General features: G+C 34.1%; 2 protein-coding genes across 2 annotated transcripts; one reads left to right on the forward strand and one right to left on the reverse strand.

Moving 5' to 3' along the window:
* The first annotated feature begins 2048 nt into the window (after nucleotides 1-2048).
* Nucleotides 2049-7752, forward strand: LOC145628751 (uncharacterized). Its single transcript, XM_081681138.1, has 2 exons — nucleotides 2049-2424; nucleotides 7102-7752. Exons 1-2 carry the CDS (start codon nucleotides 2125-2127, stop codon nucleotides 7621-7623), a joined length of 822 nt encoding a protein of 273 aa, XP_081537264.1. The 5' UTR covers nucleotides 2049-2124; the 3' UTR covers nucleotides 7624-7752.
* Nucleotides 7753-10829: 3077 nt separating this feature from the next.
* LOC145628750 (ammonium transporter 1 member 2-like) lies at nucleotides 10830-12790 on the reverse strand. The gene has a single exon (XM_081681137.1). It carries the CDS (start codon nucleotides 12530-12532, stop codon nucleotides 11033-11035), a length of 1500 nt encoding a protein of 499 aa, XP_081537263.1. The 5' UTR covers nucleotides 12533-12790; the 3' UTR covers nucleotides 10830-11032.
* Between the last annotated feature and the right edge of the window lie 5854 nt (nucleotides 12791-18644).

An 18644-nucleotide genomic window follows, 5' to 3' on the forward strand; every position in this document is an offset into this window, starting at 1 on the left:
AAAGGTTAAATTATCGAATATTACGCACAATATATTACACATGCAAAATTCTATTTACTTCAACAAATGTTTCCAAAACTTAAATTATTGTTTACAAACGTGCAGTGATATGTAGATTTTGTACTATATATTGATAAATATTTGCTCCTCAATATATATTACCTCTGTTTTTTTTCATACTTGTAATAATATTTGATTTTCAATATTTGATTTTTACACTATTTATATGTTCCACTTTGACTACATCTGATGATTTACAGTTAAGAAACAATATATGTAGTCATGTGAAATCTTGTTAGATTCGCCTTGATTTATATTATTACATATTGGTAACTCAAGATAGTAGCGATTGAAATAACGCAATGTGAAAAGAAAAATATTACAATTTTTTTTTTTTAGAACCCACAAAGCCCAAATTGGTGACTCAATTTTGAATGTAATTACCATAAATTCAATCTCCTTTAGTTGCACCCACAAACAACTTTTGTTAGGTGAAGAGTGAAGACTAAGGTAAGCCACCACAAAATCAGCACTAAAAGAAAGCAATATTACAAATGAAACTCGATTAATTCATCTTTGTAAAACCTTTATTATGGTTAATGTCATTCATACGTGTAAATTAGTCACCAATTTCATTTGTTATAGAAGTGTAAAATTGGCATTACATCTGAAGTGAATGTGACGAAAAATAAAAGCATTGAAAGTGCGGCAGGTGAAAGGTGTTGCATTTCCAAATTCCAATTCTTGTGTGCTACTAATAGTATCCTAAAGCATGCATCGTGACGAAAACAAAAACGGCATGTTTTAACTGATTTTTCTTTCTTTGGCATTTTATTTTTGTGTTTGGTATTGTGACTTTTGTGGGCTGATTTGGGCCACCTTCTTCTTACTCCTATCAAGTTTTGATGTTCAAATGTTACCTACAAGAAAAAAAAAAAAAAAAACAAGTTTAAAATTAAATATTAAAGCCTCAAGGGGCTATTCAAATTTGATTAACAGCCTAAATAAGTTGAATTAAGTGTCAAATGCCAATAAGTTAGAGCTTTACCTAAAATTATTAGCATAATTGTTTTTCCATGGCTATCTGACCTACAAAAGCAGTGTTAAATACCGTCATAAAAAATTATTAAAACCGCCAACATTTAGTGTAAATGGACAACCATATCCTTATTAGTACTTCACCACTATCTTCCCTCTTACCACTAATCACTAACACCTTGACACCACCATCCTGATCGACGACCACCACCACCCGACCGACGAAAATCACCACCACCATAACTGATGAAAACCTCCACCACTACCCTAACCGACGGTGACCGCCACTACCACCACCCTGACCGACGACCCACCAAATCCCCCTTAATGACGACCCACCACCTTCCCTTGCCAGCGGGAAGGTAGTGATTTATTTTATTTTATCTCATTTCCATCAACTGCACCAACTGGAGCTGGAAACTTGTTACCGGGCATGGTAACTAATTTTGGGCTTCGATTACCGTGGCAACCGATCCCTAGCTCCAGTTGGTGCGGTTGTCAAAAATAAAAACACCCACCATCTTCCTGCCGGCGAGGGAATGTGGTGGGTTGTCATTGAGGGGGAATATGGTGGGTCGCCGGTTGGAAGGAGTGGTGGGTTGTCCTTGAGGGGGAACGTGGTGGGTCGCCGGTTGGAAGGAGTGGTGGGTCATCAGGGAGAATAAAGGGTGGTGAAGTAGTAAGGGCATGACTGTCCACTCACATCGAATGTTGACGGTGGTGATCATTTTTAATGGCGGTATTTAGCAATCTACAAAAATAATTCAACCAATAAGTGCTTGTCAATGACCAATAAGCTAAAGCTTGAGCTTAAGTCACAAATTCACAAAACTCACAAAGTCACTATGATTGTTCATATGAGTAAAACAAAACCATTCATGCATCATTCAACACTCGTAACTAGTTTAATCTCCCTCTATGTTTCAAATTAATTGCAACATTTTTCAACCCTAATTAATCAGGATGAAGGAAAATTAGGAAATACTTAAAATGATGGTCGATAATCTCATAATTTGCATCTTTTATTACTCTTTTGGGTACGAACAATCGAGAGTCTCCAGAAATGGGAGGGGTGACCTGGTATCAATGGGGAGCACACACTTCTTATCCCCAAATTCTCTCTATCACCTCTTCTCAAACCCTAATAAACCTCTCCAAAACCCTAATTTTTCATCAAAATTTTGCTGCTCTTCATCCTCTAGACCTAATTGGGGTTCCAATTTCGACACATCTCAGCGCCGGAAATTCGAATTTGAAGATGAATTTGGGAGGAGAGAGAAACGGAGGAAGAATTGGTGGTCAGACGATGATGATGACGACGACGACGAAGAAGAAGAGTCTGGATTTTGGGAAGAGTCTTCTCCTGCTATTGACTGGTTCTTCAAGGTATAAAAACGCCTCAATTGTCTTCGAAGTTTTCTTGATAATTGCATTGTTTTGCTGCTAAAATTCATGCCATTTTTATTGCATTATTAATCAATTATGCATTGTTATGTTAATGAATGTTGATGTTTTGCTTCAAATTTCCTCAAAATTGGAAATTGATTTAGTTGTTGTGTTACTAGTTCAAATTATACTATCAATGCGAAGTTTGTTTCGGGACAAAGGGAGTATCTTTAATGATAGTTAGTACTGTATTTGTAATAGCCTAATAGGGGGTTGTGTATTGTGTTGAAGTTGTTGGGAAAGGATCTAATTATTATTGTAAGAGGAAAAGGTGGTAGTCTTTTCTTTAAAGGCAAATTGATGATTTTGTCGACTAATTGTGTTAGCGGCGTCCTTTCTCCATCACTTGGTCTAAGCGTGAATAAGTTGAGAAATCAATCTTATTTAATACACCGTCAATTTTAAATAATTTGGCTACATGTGATGTATGTAATCAAAGCATGTTAACTTTGATCATGGCTATTATATGAATATATAAAAGATAACCTCGTGGACGTAGTCAAAGTACTTTTGTAGGTGAATTTAGCAAGTTTAAATTATGTCATAATGCTAGCACGCTTTGATCATTGAAAAAATGGCCTTTTTTCGTAATGAGGCAAGATTATTAATAATTAAGTGAATATAATATCTAGTCGTCTTCAGGATATACAAACATGTCACAATGACTGCTATATTTAGATAGAAGGAGCAATGACATGGGATTACAGATCAACATTAGCACTATCATAATGAGTAATGCCTCTATTGATGCTATAACTTTCCATATCTGTAAAGAGGCTTCCACTTATAGTAGGGTTGTGGTCTGGATGTGTACTATCTTAAGTCCTCTGATATCGAAAGATTCTTTGTAATCGGACCCTTGATTTGAAGGGAAACAATTATTTGCCCGTTCATTGTTAGAGGCTTCCACTTATATTAGGGTTTTGGTTTGGATGTGTATTGTGTACAATCTTAAGCCCTCTGACATCGAAATATTGTTTTGTATTCAACCCTTGATTTTAAGGGAAACAATCATTTGCTGATTCATAGTAGTGAAGAAGTATAGAGTTTAATGAACCTTTGGAATTAGTTCATCAAAACCCAAAGCCAAGGTATAATGAACATCCGAGTAAACCGACTCCATAAGCGATGGACTCATAGCTTAGAATTACCCTTATTTATTTATTTATTTATGGCAAAATGTCCGTACTCTTTCTGATTATAACCCTAAGGCTCCAATCAAAGAACCCAGGTGTTATAACCATTCTACTCATTTTTTGCTGATGAAGTGATGATAGTTGAAGGCCGAGCATAAGTAATTCTTAGTGTTCTCACTGTAGTACTATTATTATCCAAATAGAGTTGGGTGCTTGTGGAGTTGGGAGAAAAACAAAAATTCTAAAAAAGCTAATATGGCGGATGATGAGCACTGTACAAGTACATTTTATCAGCTACAGCTAGTAGCGTAACAGTCATCATTTCAGCATAAATTCATTGATTTTAAACATGGAGCCTGATTTTTTTTGATCGAACTCTCAGATGAAGTTTAGTGATAAAGGGGAGCTGGAATAGAGAGGACATTATTAGATAAGGAAGATGCAAGGAGAAAGAATATTAGTGTGATTTATATCCAATTCTTATTTTTAGGTGATGAAACTATGTGATTATTATTTGCTGACAAAGGTGCATGAGCATCACAAGTGACTAAGATACAGAGTAGTGTACTGACTTTATATAAAAATTAAGGGCATCCTAATGTTGATAAAATTGGCTTGTGTTTGTCATCCTAGTGGCTTGTATTTCATAATCCAAATAAAGATTGTTCGGTTGGAGTAGTATCCTTATGCTGTATAGTGTATACCAAGCAAGCTTAGTAGATTGGTGAAACTGTTTGCCTGCCCAATATCTCATCGTAAGCTTGACCACCAACCTCACCCCAACCTATGTTGCTTGGTACATGTTATGATACAATTCGTGGCACAGGAATGCAAATGTAGATAGCTGCTTTCCCAGTGTTTCTACAAGCTCTTAAAGTCCTCATTTTCAAGTTAACATCCTGCATTCATATAAAACAGTTTCACCAAAATGAACTATTAGTAGCCCTTTGTCACTTTTATACTTGTTTTTCAGCCAGGTGTAGTCAAAAGAAGAATGCACAAATGCTATATTGCTTGTATACTCATTGAAAATTATGATAAAGTACTCACCAGTCACAATATTACAATTCAGTTCTGTATAAGTTTTATTATGCCTATCAATTTACCTTCAACAAAAGTTATTCAATCAAAGATGCTCAATACTAGAAATTTCCATCTTATTATCTCTCTGCCATCACTGCTGCTATCCAGAACAACTAGTGTTGCTATCTTCTATTCCTAAATTCTTCAATCACCTTGTATAGTTGAATGGTTTATACTCGTTAAAATATTCCTTTCCTTGGCTTATATATTATCATAAACAAAATCTTGAAACTCTTAAAATGCATCGTACTTCATTATATATAATGTGAGGATATCTTTGGATGGTATTGATGTGAATCTTTGAAGAGGCAGTATAAGGAGGAAGCATGAAAGTGAAAAATGAAACTGTTCTGGATGGTTTATATGGCCTTTTGTCAAAGTGCATAATTTTCTTTGGATGGTGTATATGCGGTTAATCGCTTTAGCTTTTAATACTTAAGGCTTGGTTTATGCTTCGATATAAGTATATGTGAAACGAAAAGATTAATGTTTTTTTCTTGGGTGTGTGTGTGTGTGTTGGAATATTTTATATCTCACAAATAATACCTCAAAGTTGCAAATAAAAGTTAACGGAGGTAGTATTTTTTTTTTTTTTCAGTTGTTAGTGCTGGCTATATGAATTCTTCTCTGATGAACTGGTAAAAAAAATGTATCCGGTGGAAGTGTGAAGCTTTGGCTATGTAAATACCAGTATAGAAATGTCTTCACTCACTGAATAGTGCTGGTTATATGGATCCTTCTCCATTGACCTGGAAGTGAATGTATCTGGTGAATCTTTGGTAATGTGTATATACCAGTTTAGGAAAACATATATGTATGTTAGCCTGGATTGTTGGGCCTAGTTTTGGCCGAGGGAGAAAATTGAGGCAATATTATATTTGGTTGTATAAGATTGTACAAAATTCAAAGAATGTGATTTGTTTATTCATGGTGCCTCAGTTTGCAAAATAAATTTAGTCCCAACAAAATAGCCTAACTTATTAGTGAGTATCGGCTACATGAATAAGCCAGAAAGGAATCTCTTGTGTAGAAGCCTTTGCAATGTTATGTTCTCTACCCTAAATGTCCTATGTACTTTTGGAGTGGGAGAGAAATGGAGATTGTTTCCTTTGTATATCCTCTAATATATATAATCCCAATGCAATATTAACAATGTGAGATTGTTTAATTATATTTTTGGATGGCCTAGTTTAGAAAAAAATTCACCATCTATGTCAGACAGGGGCTATGTGCTAGCTGTCAGAAAGGCTTAGAAGTATGTATAAGACAATTCCACCTAAACTGCCTGGTGATTGATTTGCTGTATCTACGTAATTGCACCTTACTCTGTTAACAGATGCTGCTTCTAAAATTAGTATAAATGTGTGATAGAAGCAACTTAATGGTGTTTACTTCATTAAGTCCATATTTTGTCTGATTAATGTGGAGTTCATTTGGCCCTCAGTTAACATGCCTTCCCTTCAGAATCACCTTCAAGTTGAAAGTTTTGCTAGCAAGAAATTCCGCAACTGTTGTCTATTTGGGTTGCTAATTGCTACTAATTCCCTTGAGTGTGTATAGTACTGTATTTTTAGTATTCCTATAGAAGGTGAGGTCTCTTTTACTTCCCTATTAATGATTGGTAGCTCATTTTCTTGTCTTGTTGAGCTGTCCTGTTCCCCATGGTTTAACATTCTGGAGAAATGATAGCATTAAACCAGTATTTAGGCGAACAAAACAGATATTCTAAGCTTTTGATTGTATGGTTCAAGCAATTACAATATCAACACTACTAAGGACACCTAGGGACAGGGTCAATACTTACATGCTCTGAGACTAGGAGTTTAAGCAAATAACCAGAATCCTAATTAGACAGGCTAGTAAACGATAAACTAATATAGGTAACAAAAAATAAAAAATGTTTCCTAATACTACGTTGACTCCCAAATTAACCGAATACTCTTTACTTTTTCTCAAGTGGGAGCGTGGAGATCACGAACACCCAGCTTAAATTATAAAGATGAGAAGTCCAAGACACCAAGAGCTCTCAAATACTCATTAGGAGGTCAGTGGTTTCAGTTAGCACATCTTGAATCTTCCCTTCAAAATTGCATCCTAAGTTGAATATTTTGTGAATAATAAATTGTGCAACCTCTCTTGTTTGGGTTGCTATTTGTTATTACTCTGCATGCTACTCTGTATATAATAAGATCTTTGGAGTTAAGTCATTAGTTTTTTTACAGTACTAATTTTTTGTTTTTGTTGTCTGCTTGTGGTAGAGGAGATTTCTTTTATTTCCCTATCCTTGATTGATAACTTAGTTGTCACAGAGCCTGAAATTTTCATTCCTCTTAAATTTTAATCATTTTCGAGATGTGATTGCTGATAGTTTGTAACTTTATTATTTTGATGAACACAGATAGCCAAAGCCTTCGGTTGGATGGTTCCAATAGTTCTGTTATCAACAGTATTAGATACAGGATCAAATTCACTCATGATGGCATTGGTGCTTCCCTTGGGACAAACAGCCCTTTCCCTAGTAATGGATAAACTGTGGGAAGACCCAAGCTCTAGCCGAAATTTCAGGCCCCAATCCAGGCCAAGGTCAAAGTCTAAGACCAGAAGGTCCAGGTCCAAGGGATATGCACGAAAGGCAAGATCCCGTCCACGTCCTGTAAATGGTGACTATAAGTCATGGGAGGCAGCTAAGAAAGATGGGAGACCTGATTCGAAATTTGGTGGATGGGATGAGCTGGATCAAGAAGTAGAGAGAAGCAGCAGCTTTGCTGACGAGCAAAAGCCAAAGTTTGATGCGCCCCCAAGGGGATACTCTGATACTGGTAAATTGAGTAGGACACTAAACAAAGATAAACCATTGTTCTTAAGGTTGCTGATTGCTGTGTTTCCAATTTTGGGCTCATGGACCAGGTTCCTTTTCTGAATTGAATGTGAATAACAATCAGCGACATATGGGATTGATTATACAGTACAGATTTTGCTTTAGATATGTGATTATTAATCGAATTATGTAACTTATGTAAGATATGAATTTTAGCTTCTTTTTGTCTCAGTTACTATAGCTCAAGATATCCGTGACAGAATACAATGTTATTGAAATGGCATGAGAAGTTGGCGTGATTTCTGTTTTCGGTTACTGTTTTCGCTATTGTTCAAACTAGCTAAATAGCTCGGAAGAGCATCTGATCAGGAAATTTACCTCCATTGAACTGAACTACGGAGTACAAGTATATGAGTATATCCAAATACAAATGAATCAAGTATATCTAAATCCAAATAAACTTGAACCGAAGGACTCATCATTCGAACTTGACTAAAATTGAATTTACATGAACCGAACTCGATCTGAGCTTTTTCCAATTACCATTGAACTACTGTATAACTCAGGGCAGATATTTTTCTGTTAAACAAACTGTAAACAAAGGCAAACAAAGATGAAAAGTACAAAGTAGAACCACAAGTTAAGAAATATGATACTCCACAAACTTATTGTCACAAATAAAATTTTTCTGTCATTATAAATGGTCCTACACTTTTGTTTAATTGTTTGAAAGTTCTTTTCTATATACGTATATTTACCTCCACCGTTCAATATTGATAATAATTTATACGCAGTATAAACTATCCTTTTCCAGCAAATGGCAAATTGGGTGGTTCGCCTAAATTGTGTTGACTTGTGCTCAAACATTATACTTTTGTCTGCAACTCATGATATTCAGCAAAGACTGTTTCATCAATAAACTTTGTGTTTCAACTTCATTTTGAAAGTAGCCATCAATTTCCCCTAAACAAAGATGGTCCAATTATGTGATATTCTCCATCCTTTTAAGTTTGCCCCGTTTGAACCGTTTGTAAAAGATTGTTCGCGAAGGATCATAATACTGCAGAATCACTCTCACATATTGCTTTGGTCCAACCAATTTTATCTCTTATCAGCTCTACTCAACTACGAAATATTACTTAATAAACTAAAAAATGACTTGGGGACAAACAATTGGGAGCAAAAGAGTATAAATTAATGACATCTTGCTATACCATTAAATCAATTAAAATGTGCTTTGTAACCTTAAAAAAAACCTGGTGGAGTATATAATAATTACATGTTAATATTATTGATGCCATTAATATGTTGATGGAGTATATTTTTATGTCTTTTTTGCAACATTTTTATTTTGAAAAGACGTTTTGTTTGTAAGTTTTCATGGACAAAGAGGAACCAAACACTTGAATGCCCGATTTGTTGGGTATGAGTGGGTGGTATTTTGCTTACAATATCATCAAATAAAGCAATTTCTCCATTTTTTGTAGCCAAAAATTCTGACACATAATATAAAACAAGAAATACACTACCTCCGTTACATATTATTTGCAACAATTTGTCATAAAGTAGAGAGAAAAAATGTCTAAACGTTGCAAATAGTATGAAATGGAGGTAGTAGTTATTTTATATGGACAACTTATTAAATTTACTTAGACATGAGAACAATGGATGAACTACTATTAGTGTAAAAGTTATCTTTAAGCTTAGTCGCATGTAATTATATTCAAAATTAATTGCTACCTAAAGAAAGTAAATAAACTTTGAAAGAAGAGATAGCCAAAAATCAATCAATAAACACAAATGATATGAAGGTTTGGTATTATACTATATGTCTTAGCTTGATTGGTTAAGTACAAGCTTGTGAGAAGGAAAGATTGATCACATAATAACACGCAGTAGATATTTTAACCATACAACCAATTGGTAAAAATAGGTTGAGTAGTCGACTACTCTTCTTCGTCTTCGTCTTCTTCTTCTTATTCTACATTATAGAACAATTAATCTCAACACACACCCCACATGTGAAACATTTTAATTTTGAGTTATGATTGCCAATAGTTCGTTTTGATACTAGTCATTATTTATTTGTTGGATGATGAATGATTTTAAGTTACGGAGTATAAGCTTACAACTGCAACATCTATAAGTAATTTACTCTATTCGGAAACTGATTTAAGTATATCAAATATTGATTTTGGCACACTTCTTCTCACGTACAATCTTGGTGTGTGAAAATCAATTTTTTTTTTTTTTTTTTTTTTTGGTGTGGCCTAACCCACTCTAAATATATACGATCAATTAAATTTGTCTTGAATATCCATATTGATTTATCACATCTAATCATTAGTTATTGAAACACAATACATAAACAAAAACAAGCACATTTTAGAATTCACGCAATTTTCTGATTAATTGTGGTTGCCAAAAAGATTGAAAAGTAAAGAAAGTACCACAAGAATCACAACTATACTTTGATGAAGTGACAAATTTTGTCCAAAAAATAAAGAAGTAAATAATAATTCTGGACATGGATAAAATTAAAAACCAGATTCTTTGCAGACTATTCTTGCACGTTTGAAACCTTGTGTTGTGTGTATTTGTCCTCAACTATGGCATCATAAAATTGGGTGGACAAAAAATATTCCTACCCTATTTTAATTTCTATTTTGTTTTATATATATATAAAAAATTAATAAATAAAAAAAATAAAATAATGTAGTAATTTCAAAATGAATTGTGAGGCCATGATAAATGACTTCCAAAGTCACATGCTTAGATAAGCTTATTGAAACTCATACTTTGGTTATTTAAATGTCAAGGTTGAATTAGTTAACACATTTATGTATTTAGGGTGACTATAGAAAGGCTTATAGCAATTAATTAGTGGGTATAAGTGTCAATATGTTGTTAATAAATAATCTATTGAGTTTTGGTCATATTCGACCGGAGTAGTTTGGTTCATGTTGAATTACTACCTCTGTTACAGGTTATGTGCAACGATTAGACATTTTCCCTCTCTGCTTTATGTCAAATCGTTGCACATAACATGTAACGGAGGTAGTATATTTGGTCATTCAAGTCTATTATTAATCAACAATCATTACTCAATTTGGTAAAATTGTTTAGATTATCGAGATTTTAAGTTCAACTTCTAGATAATAATGATTCATTTATGTAGAAGTCTTTAGGAGCTAATGATACATGACTCGTATATTTAGAATAAAATGATAATAACCTTTTGAGCTATCAATAAAGTCATAGAAAAGTAGTTATGCGAGATGGAATTCACAATAACAAAAATCAAATCATGCTTAAAGGGGTGGGAAAATATGCAATTTTACCAACTAAATAATTAATGTACACACTTATACACGAGCAATAACGTTAGAAATCATACGAAAGCAAAAATATGGCAAAAACATTTCAACTTACGTATAAAAAACTACCCTTAAAAAGTTGAACTCAACCTATAAATGGTGAATTTCTTTAGTCATGCTTAGTTTGCACAAGATCATACATTTCTTCCACCATTTTGAGGACTAGGAGTAGTGCTAGTTGGCTCTATTTTTCTCATCATGAAGGATGGTCTTTGTGACGGGTCATCTTCGTCATGGTACGCGTAGGCAAACCCGCCATGTCGGGTCATATCCATACCCGCGGTTTCATCTTCACTTGAGATCCGTAACAATTTGAGCTTCTTAAGGATTAGAAAAAGTGGAGCCATTGTGGCGGTAACCCACCCGAACACAACAAGGATTTGGATCACTTGGGCCGCGAGTAGTCTTCCCCCACCACCCATAAATAATCCGTAAGGCCGATCCAACCCGTACACCTCCCCGACATAATGTTTACTAGCGAATAGACCGGTAAAGAGTAGGCCCCACGCGCCACAACCGGCATGTAATTGGGCTGCCTCAAGTGGGTCATCATACTTGACCTTTTCAGCTAACTTGTTTAGCCCAATTAAAACCCAAGCAGCCACAAACCCACAAACAATAGCAGCCCAAGGCTCAACAACAGAACATCCAGCAGTAATTGCTGCAAACCCACCCAATAGCCCATTGCACACATCTATCACATTCCAATGCCCAGCCAACAACCTCTTACCAAATAAGGTAGTCAACGCTGCGGTCGATCCCGCCAATGTTGTGGTGACAGCTGTCCTCCCAACCCCACTCCATTGACCATAATACCCTCCAGGGGACCCATACGCCTTTAGAATAGTCAAAAATGAACCCGGGTTAAACCCATACCATCCAAACCAAAGCAAGAATGTCCCTAGTACTACTAAAGAAGCACTATGGCCCCTTAGAACAACGGAGCGGCCCGACCGGTCAAAACGACCGATCCTCGGGCCCTCAATAAAAGCTCCCCATAGTCCCGCTACACCACCAACCATGTGGACCACACCAGACCCAGCAAAATCAATCACACCCGACCCAAATAATAAATTGTCAGTATTGGTTGGGCTAGCCCAACCATCTACTGACCAAAACCAATGAGAAACAATTGGGTATACAAACCCAGTTAAAAAAGTGGAGTATATAAGATACGCCACAAACTGAGTCCTCTCTGCAATCGAGCCGCTGGTAATCCCAGCGGCCGCGATTGCAAAGGCCCATTGGTACAAGAAAAAACTATAGTCAAACGTTCCCGAGTCAGTAGACTCAGGAATGTTCTTAAGACCAAAGAAATGACGCCCAACAAAACCATTAGAAGGGGCACCAAAAGCAAGAGCAAATCCAAATAAGTAATACGAAAGCGAGCCAGCAGCCGCATCTAGAACATTCGTAAGCATGATATTCATCGTATTCTTAGCCCGAACCGAGCCAGCACACAACATCGCAAACCCAAGTTGCATGGCAAACACCAAGTACGCCGAGAACAACAAGTACGTGTTGTCCACGGCGTATGTCACCGTTGTAAAACGGTCACATAGGTACGAAGCAGCGGCGCTAGCATTAGCCGTGCCGCCTAGGAGAGGAAGTAGCTCGGCAGCGTTGCACGACATTATTGTAGGTAGATAAAAAAACAATCAAAGAGAAGTAGAGATAAGAGATAGATGATGTTACAAGCAGTGTTATAATGGCATGGGATGGGAGAAGTGTTTGTATATATAAAGGAAGTTGTCGTTGTAGTTGTAACTAGTCAAGTGTATACTTATATTATTCTACAGTTAGAATCTTGGATGTCAATAATTCTACTTTGCCTGTTTATTTTTCTTTTCTTTATATTTTTTTGGATCTTAGTAGCTAATTTCTAGCTAGCTAAGAAGAGGGAATTTTTCAAAGTTGGCTGCATCTTTCTTGCATATATCATCAATGATGAATCTACTTTTGTAACAACTCGCAAAGTTGCACGTATTAATTCGTTCAAATAAATAAAGTTAATGATTCACATGAACTCCTTAGTAAAAAAGGCGGGTTGGTGTACAATTGATAAAAGTAAGAAAGAGTAACTAGAAAATGTTTAAATATACTACTATGTTCGTTACTGATGTAAGATGTGTTTGTAAAAAATAAATTATTACAAAAACATTTGTATGAGAAAACATAGTAAAGTGAGATCTTGTTAGTTAAATTTGTATTATCAAAATTTTATCTACTTATAAATCTTACTAATCTAATCGAACGATAATTATATGCGTGGTAAAATTAAAACTAGTAAATTGAAAACTATGAATGATATATTCATATGATGTAAGTCCATGTAACTATTTGGTAAACTAGAAGTGGATACTCAAATAAAACACTTTTAAAGATAAAATCAAAGTGGGTACATAAAATAATTAATAAATAAATAAATAAATAAGGAAAGAGGGAATATGCTTCATTCTTTAATTTTTGAGGCTATAGATTTAATGAAAGAATCATTTATTGGATTTTGTGTGAACTTAAAATAATTACTCTCTTTAGTCCTCATTGCTTGTCATAGTTTAATCGACATTGGACATTGTTTGTCCCACTTATTGAGTGTTTGCAGAATATGTATGTGGCAAATAAAATTTATGAATAAGCACTACTATAAAACTATATATCCATTTCTATCACATTTTTAAAAATACATCAAAATTAAATTATATTGGTTGATAATAAAAGTGGATGTCACAAAGGATGATATTGTAAGCAAAAAGTAGGACATGAAAATTTCAAATAATCATTGCTAATTATCTTAAAAGAATAATATATGAATGGTAGCAAATTTTTCGTCTCGAAATAAAATTAATATTTTCTAATAACATTTTTTTTTATATATACCATAGATTAAAAATCACCCTGTTAAAAAAATTGAGATATCAGGAAATTATATTGCTTAGCAATGCTTATAAATGTGTAATTTAATTGTACCTTAATCACTTTATTTTGCATCTAAATGGGATTCATTATTATTAGGAAAAATGGAAAAGAAAAATCCAACCTTTGCACTTTTTCCTCCCAAAAATCCAACCTTTATTTTATTCCTCAAAAATCCAACCTTTATACCCCACCTTCTCCAAAAGATCCATTTGACTTTAACTTGTTTAACAGGTAATTTTTTTTATTTATTTTTTTTAATTCTACCAATTTCCCTTCTCACTCACCCTCTTTCTCTCTCCTCTCTCCTCAAAAACGGAAACAACCAACCCACCCACCAATTCCTCCACCACAAAACGGAAAACAACCACAACAACCCACCAGTCTGCCGCGCTCCTCCACCGGAGCTCTAATCTTCTCTCCAACCATGGCTTCGCACTCGGCTCAATCAACTCAAAAATGCCGAACAATTTCAGCCATTTTCTTCATCTTCGCAAATCTCTGGCTCAAACCACAGTGTTTACATGAATCAATTATCCCCCAAATCGAATTCAAGCTTCAAATTAAGCAGCGGAAATTCATTACAAGCCGATGTTCTTAGATTAAGCAAAGATGTATTCTTGATTGATTCATGAATTGGAACCCCTAGAATTTGTTTACAATACGAGTTAATTGGGGTGAAGAACAAGAACAAAATCAGAATTTGGTAGTTGGTGATTAACAAGCAGATGTTGGAGAGGTTTTTCCATTGATTTGGTAGTTGGTGATTCGATTGGCTGGGTGGTTTGGAGTTGGTACGGTAGGAGAATGGGGTTGCTAGGTTCTGGTGGGCGGTGCGCGGTGGGGATAGGGTGGTCAGGGAAGGACGGTGGGGAGGATGGGGCGGGGTTTTCAGAATTTGTTTTGCTTTTTTTTTTTTTTCTTTTAATTATTTTTGTTTTTTAATAATAATAAAAATTATTGACCAATTAATGGCTGACACGTGGCATATAACTTGCAAAAATCGGTCATCAACAGGTAATGGATCTTTTGGAGAAGGTGGACTATAAAGGTTGGATTTTTGAGGAATAAAATGAAGGTTGGATTTTTGGGAGGAAAAAGTGTAAAGGTTGGATTTTTGTTTTCCATTTTTCCTTATTATTATCTAACTATCCAGAGTTTTTTTGGTGCAGCAAGCCACACAAGTCAGTAAAAATAACGGATTACGCGCATAACGAGATTACTATTCACTCGTATAACGGGGTTACTGGTTTTGTCAAGGTTACTTGTATTTTTTTTTTCAGGGATTACTTGTATATTTTTTTTCCGGGACTTGTATATTTTTTTTCCGGGACTTGTATTTTTTTTTTCAGTGGTTACTTGTATTTTTTTTTCAGGGGTTACCTGTATGGATTACTTATTCAGGGGTTACTTGTATTTTTTTTTTTCAGGGGTTACTTGTATTTTTTTTTTCAGGGGTTACTTGTTTTTTTTTTTTTTTTCTTTTTCCAGGGGTTACTTGTATTTTTTTTCAAGAGTTACTTGTTTTTTTTTTTTTTTTTTTCAAGATTTACTTGTATTCAATTTAAGGGGTTACTTGTATGGGTTAATTCAAGGATTACTTGTATGAGTTACTAATTCAAGAGTTACTTGTATGAGTTATTTATTTAAGGGTTACTTGTATGAGTTACTTATTCAGGGATTGCTTATATGAGTTACTTCAAAGGTTACTTGTATGAATTACTTATTCAATGGTTACTTGTTACTTATTCAACGGTTGCTTGTAAGCCCCATACCAAACCAACAACACCCTACAAGTAATCCTTGAGCAAAACTAGTAACACCCTACAAGTAATCTCTAACAAAACCAGTAACACCCTACAAGTAACCTTTGAGCAAAACTAGTAACACCCTACAAGTAACCCCTAACCAAACCGGTAACACCCTACAAGTAACCCTTGACCAAAACCAGTAACCCCTGACCAAACCAGTAACACCCTCACCAAACCAGTAACACCCTACATGTAACCCCTAATAACCAAACCAGTAACACCCTACAAGTACCCCCCGACCAAACTAGTAATACCCTAAGCTACAGTTTTTGACGTAGAATGTTTGATATAAGATTCCACGAAGAAAACGAGCTCACATTTTTTTGGTTATCTCATCGATTTCACTACTTCAAATGTTGTTGATGATCTTAAAGATAATTAATCACAATTTTTCACAGCAATTTAACACCCAATTTCTACAATTGCGGGCTTAAATTGCAGCAATTTGGAAAATAGGAGAGAGAAAATGGGTGGAGTAGAAATATGATTGTTGGTGATGTGTGGTTTAGCTTGAAGAAGAAGCTAAGAAAAGAAGAGAGAGAAATTGGGTGGAGTAGAGATATGGTGGTTGGTGATGTATGGTTTGGCTTAGAGAAGAAGATCATATAAGAAAAGAGAGAGAGAAGAGTTGTTGTATTTAAAAAAATAATAATAATAAAAAATGTGGCTAGCCACACGGTGTGGCCAGCCACATACAAAAATTTGTGCTATTATATATCTAACTTATAAGAGCAATACAATACAATAATAATTAAAACTTGTGTGCAAAAGTCATGATCTGTAACTCTTTATACATCAATCAAATACGCGGAATGAACATATTTCAAAATATTTCCAATCCGTATACATAGATTAATCAAATACTCCCACCGTTTTTAAATACTTGCCCCATTTATATTTTTTTACACTATTTATTTGTCCTACTTTAACTAATGTTTGTGATTTATACATAAGAAAAATTATAGTCTTGTGGGTACTTGTTGGAATTATCTCAATGAATAAATTATTAATTTTCAATTGTTAGAATTTATATTTATTGATAATTAAATATACTAGTGATCAAAGATTAACATCGGCATGCGTGTCTTATATTGTACTCAGTCGAGTCTTTGATTGTGCAAAAATGATTGTACTCCGTACTATTTTCGCTTTGTTGAAAATTAGACACAACTAATCAACTATCTATCATGTGTCTCTTTTGAACAATAGGACAATCCTGGACCATTGGAGCTTTTAATATGCTTGTTTTGATGAAAGAGGTGACTTTCAAAGTCAAGTTAGTACAATAACTTTTCCAATTCTTGTATAAGATTTTTTTTAATGGGGTACGATATATAGAATATTGATTTACTAAAAAAAATAAGAATACAATTCCATTTAAAGGAAAAAAAAAAACATATTCAGTAGTAAAATTGCAAGTATTTTTTTGAAAAATTAAATATAATACTTTCTTTGTATGGAGATTGGTGGTCTTTCAGTTATCACCTGGTTTTTTATCGAATAATTTGATTTATTCAATAAATTTAGTAAACCAACCCTAAATAGTAACATAAATATCTCTACGTATATAGGGGAATCATCTGCGACTACACATAAATACGTAATTATCAATCATTGTAGGATCTGTAGTATATATTGGCAATCTAATTGTAGTGGCGTGGATACATTATTGTTTAATCTTGGTAAAAACCAAATACGGACATAATGTGAAAAAACTATGTATAAATTTAAATGAAATTGCACTGCCATTGAATCATAACACATGCTATCTTGCCTATCTAGATTGATATAGATATGATAAAGAAATAAAATAACCTATTTATATGGAGAGTACCATACGTTGAATCTTGTACAAAAACATTAATATAGTATTTAGAATCTTAATAACAAGGTAATTAATTTATATTTCTTTCTTTCTTTTTTATTCATTTTATATGTATCAAAATTGAGCTTGATGGAATATAAATGGTGGGGGAGGTAGAGTCAATAATCATTGCCACTTTGCCGTAAAACTAATCATTTTTTAAAAATATATAAGTGAAGTCAAATTTCACTGCCTAGACTTTAAAATTTGTAAATAATAAAACAAAGTTAATAATGGAGCAAAAGTATGAGAGAGATGATGAAAAAGTTGTGTAACTGTACGTATATAATCAGGTGCACATTTGTCCAACATTGAAGCAGTATCCAAAATATATATAGCCTCTCTTGCATATATATCACTGCCTTTGATTATCAACCTTCAATTATTTCTAACATTTTGTTTTTTGTGGATGAAAAACGTCCACTTTAAACTTTTGTACACATTAGAGTAATTTTTTGAAAATTATGAAGACCAAGTTACGCGGAAACTTATTGGCAGTGGACCCTTAATTATACTCCCTCCGTTCCCAAAAGAATGACCCTTTTGGGTTGATTTCGCGGGTGTTAAGAAAGTTAAGTTAAAAGAAGTAAAAGTGTACTATATTGAAAAAATAAATTTACATGTGGTTTGTAAAAAATTAGAGAGAAAAAGTATTAAAAGTATATAAAAAAAGAAAATTTTATACGGAAAAGCTAATTTTACACAAATATTATTGTAAATTACTGGGTATTTTAATGCAAATGGGTCGATCATTTTGGGACTAAAATTAGGCCAAAAGGGTCAAACTTTTGAGGACGGAGGTAGTAATTGTTAGGCCAAGACCACTTGAATCGTTAAAAAAAAAATATTTAAAATAAAAAAGAGTGATCACTTCAATATGACAACATGATTTACATAAACAAGAATTCGCATTTCAAAATACTTGGTAGTCAGCGTTTATACTTGTATTTCAAACTCAAATTCAGAAAAATCATACTAGTATGAAATAAGAAAATTATAATTTCCAATTTTCCAGTGTTAAAATACCATAAGGAATTATTTTAAGCCAAACAATACCAAACAGAATATTACGTAGTAATTGCAATAGAGGGTCATTATCATAAACAAGAACAACCATTATTTTTTCTAATATTTTTTTTTTGGGTGGGAACAGTA

The sequence above is a fragment of the Chenopodium album genome, chromosome 4 (assembly GCF_948465745.1).
Source record: "Chenopodium album chromosome 4, dcCheAlbu1.1, whole genome shotgun sequence".
In the NCBI taxonomy this organism is placed as follows: Eukaryota; Viridiplantae; Streptophyta; class Magnoliopsida; order Caryophyllales; family Amaranthaceae; genus Chenopodium; species Chenopodium album.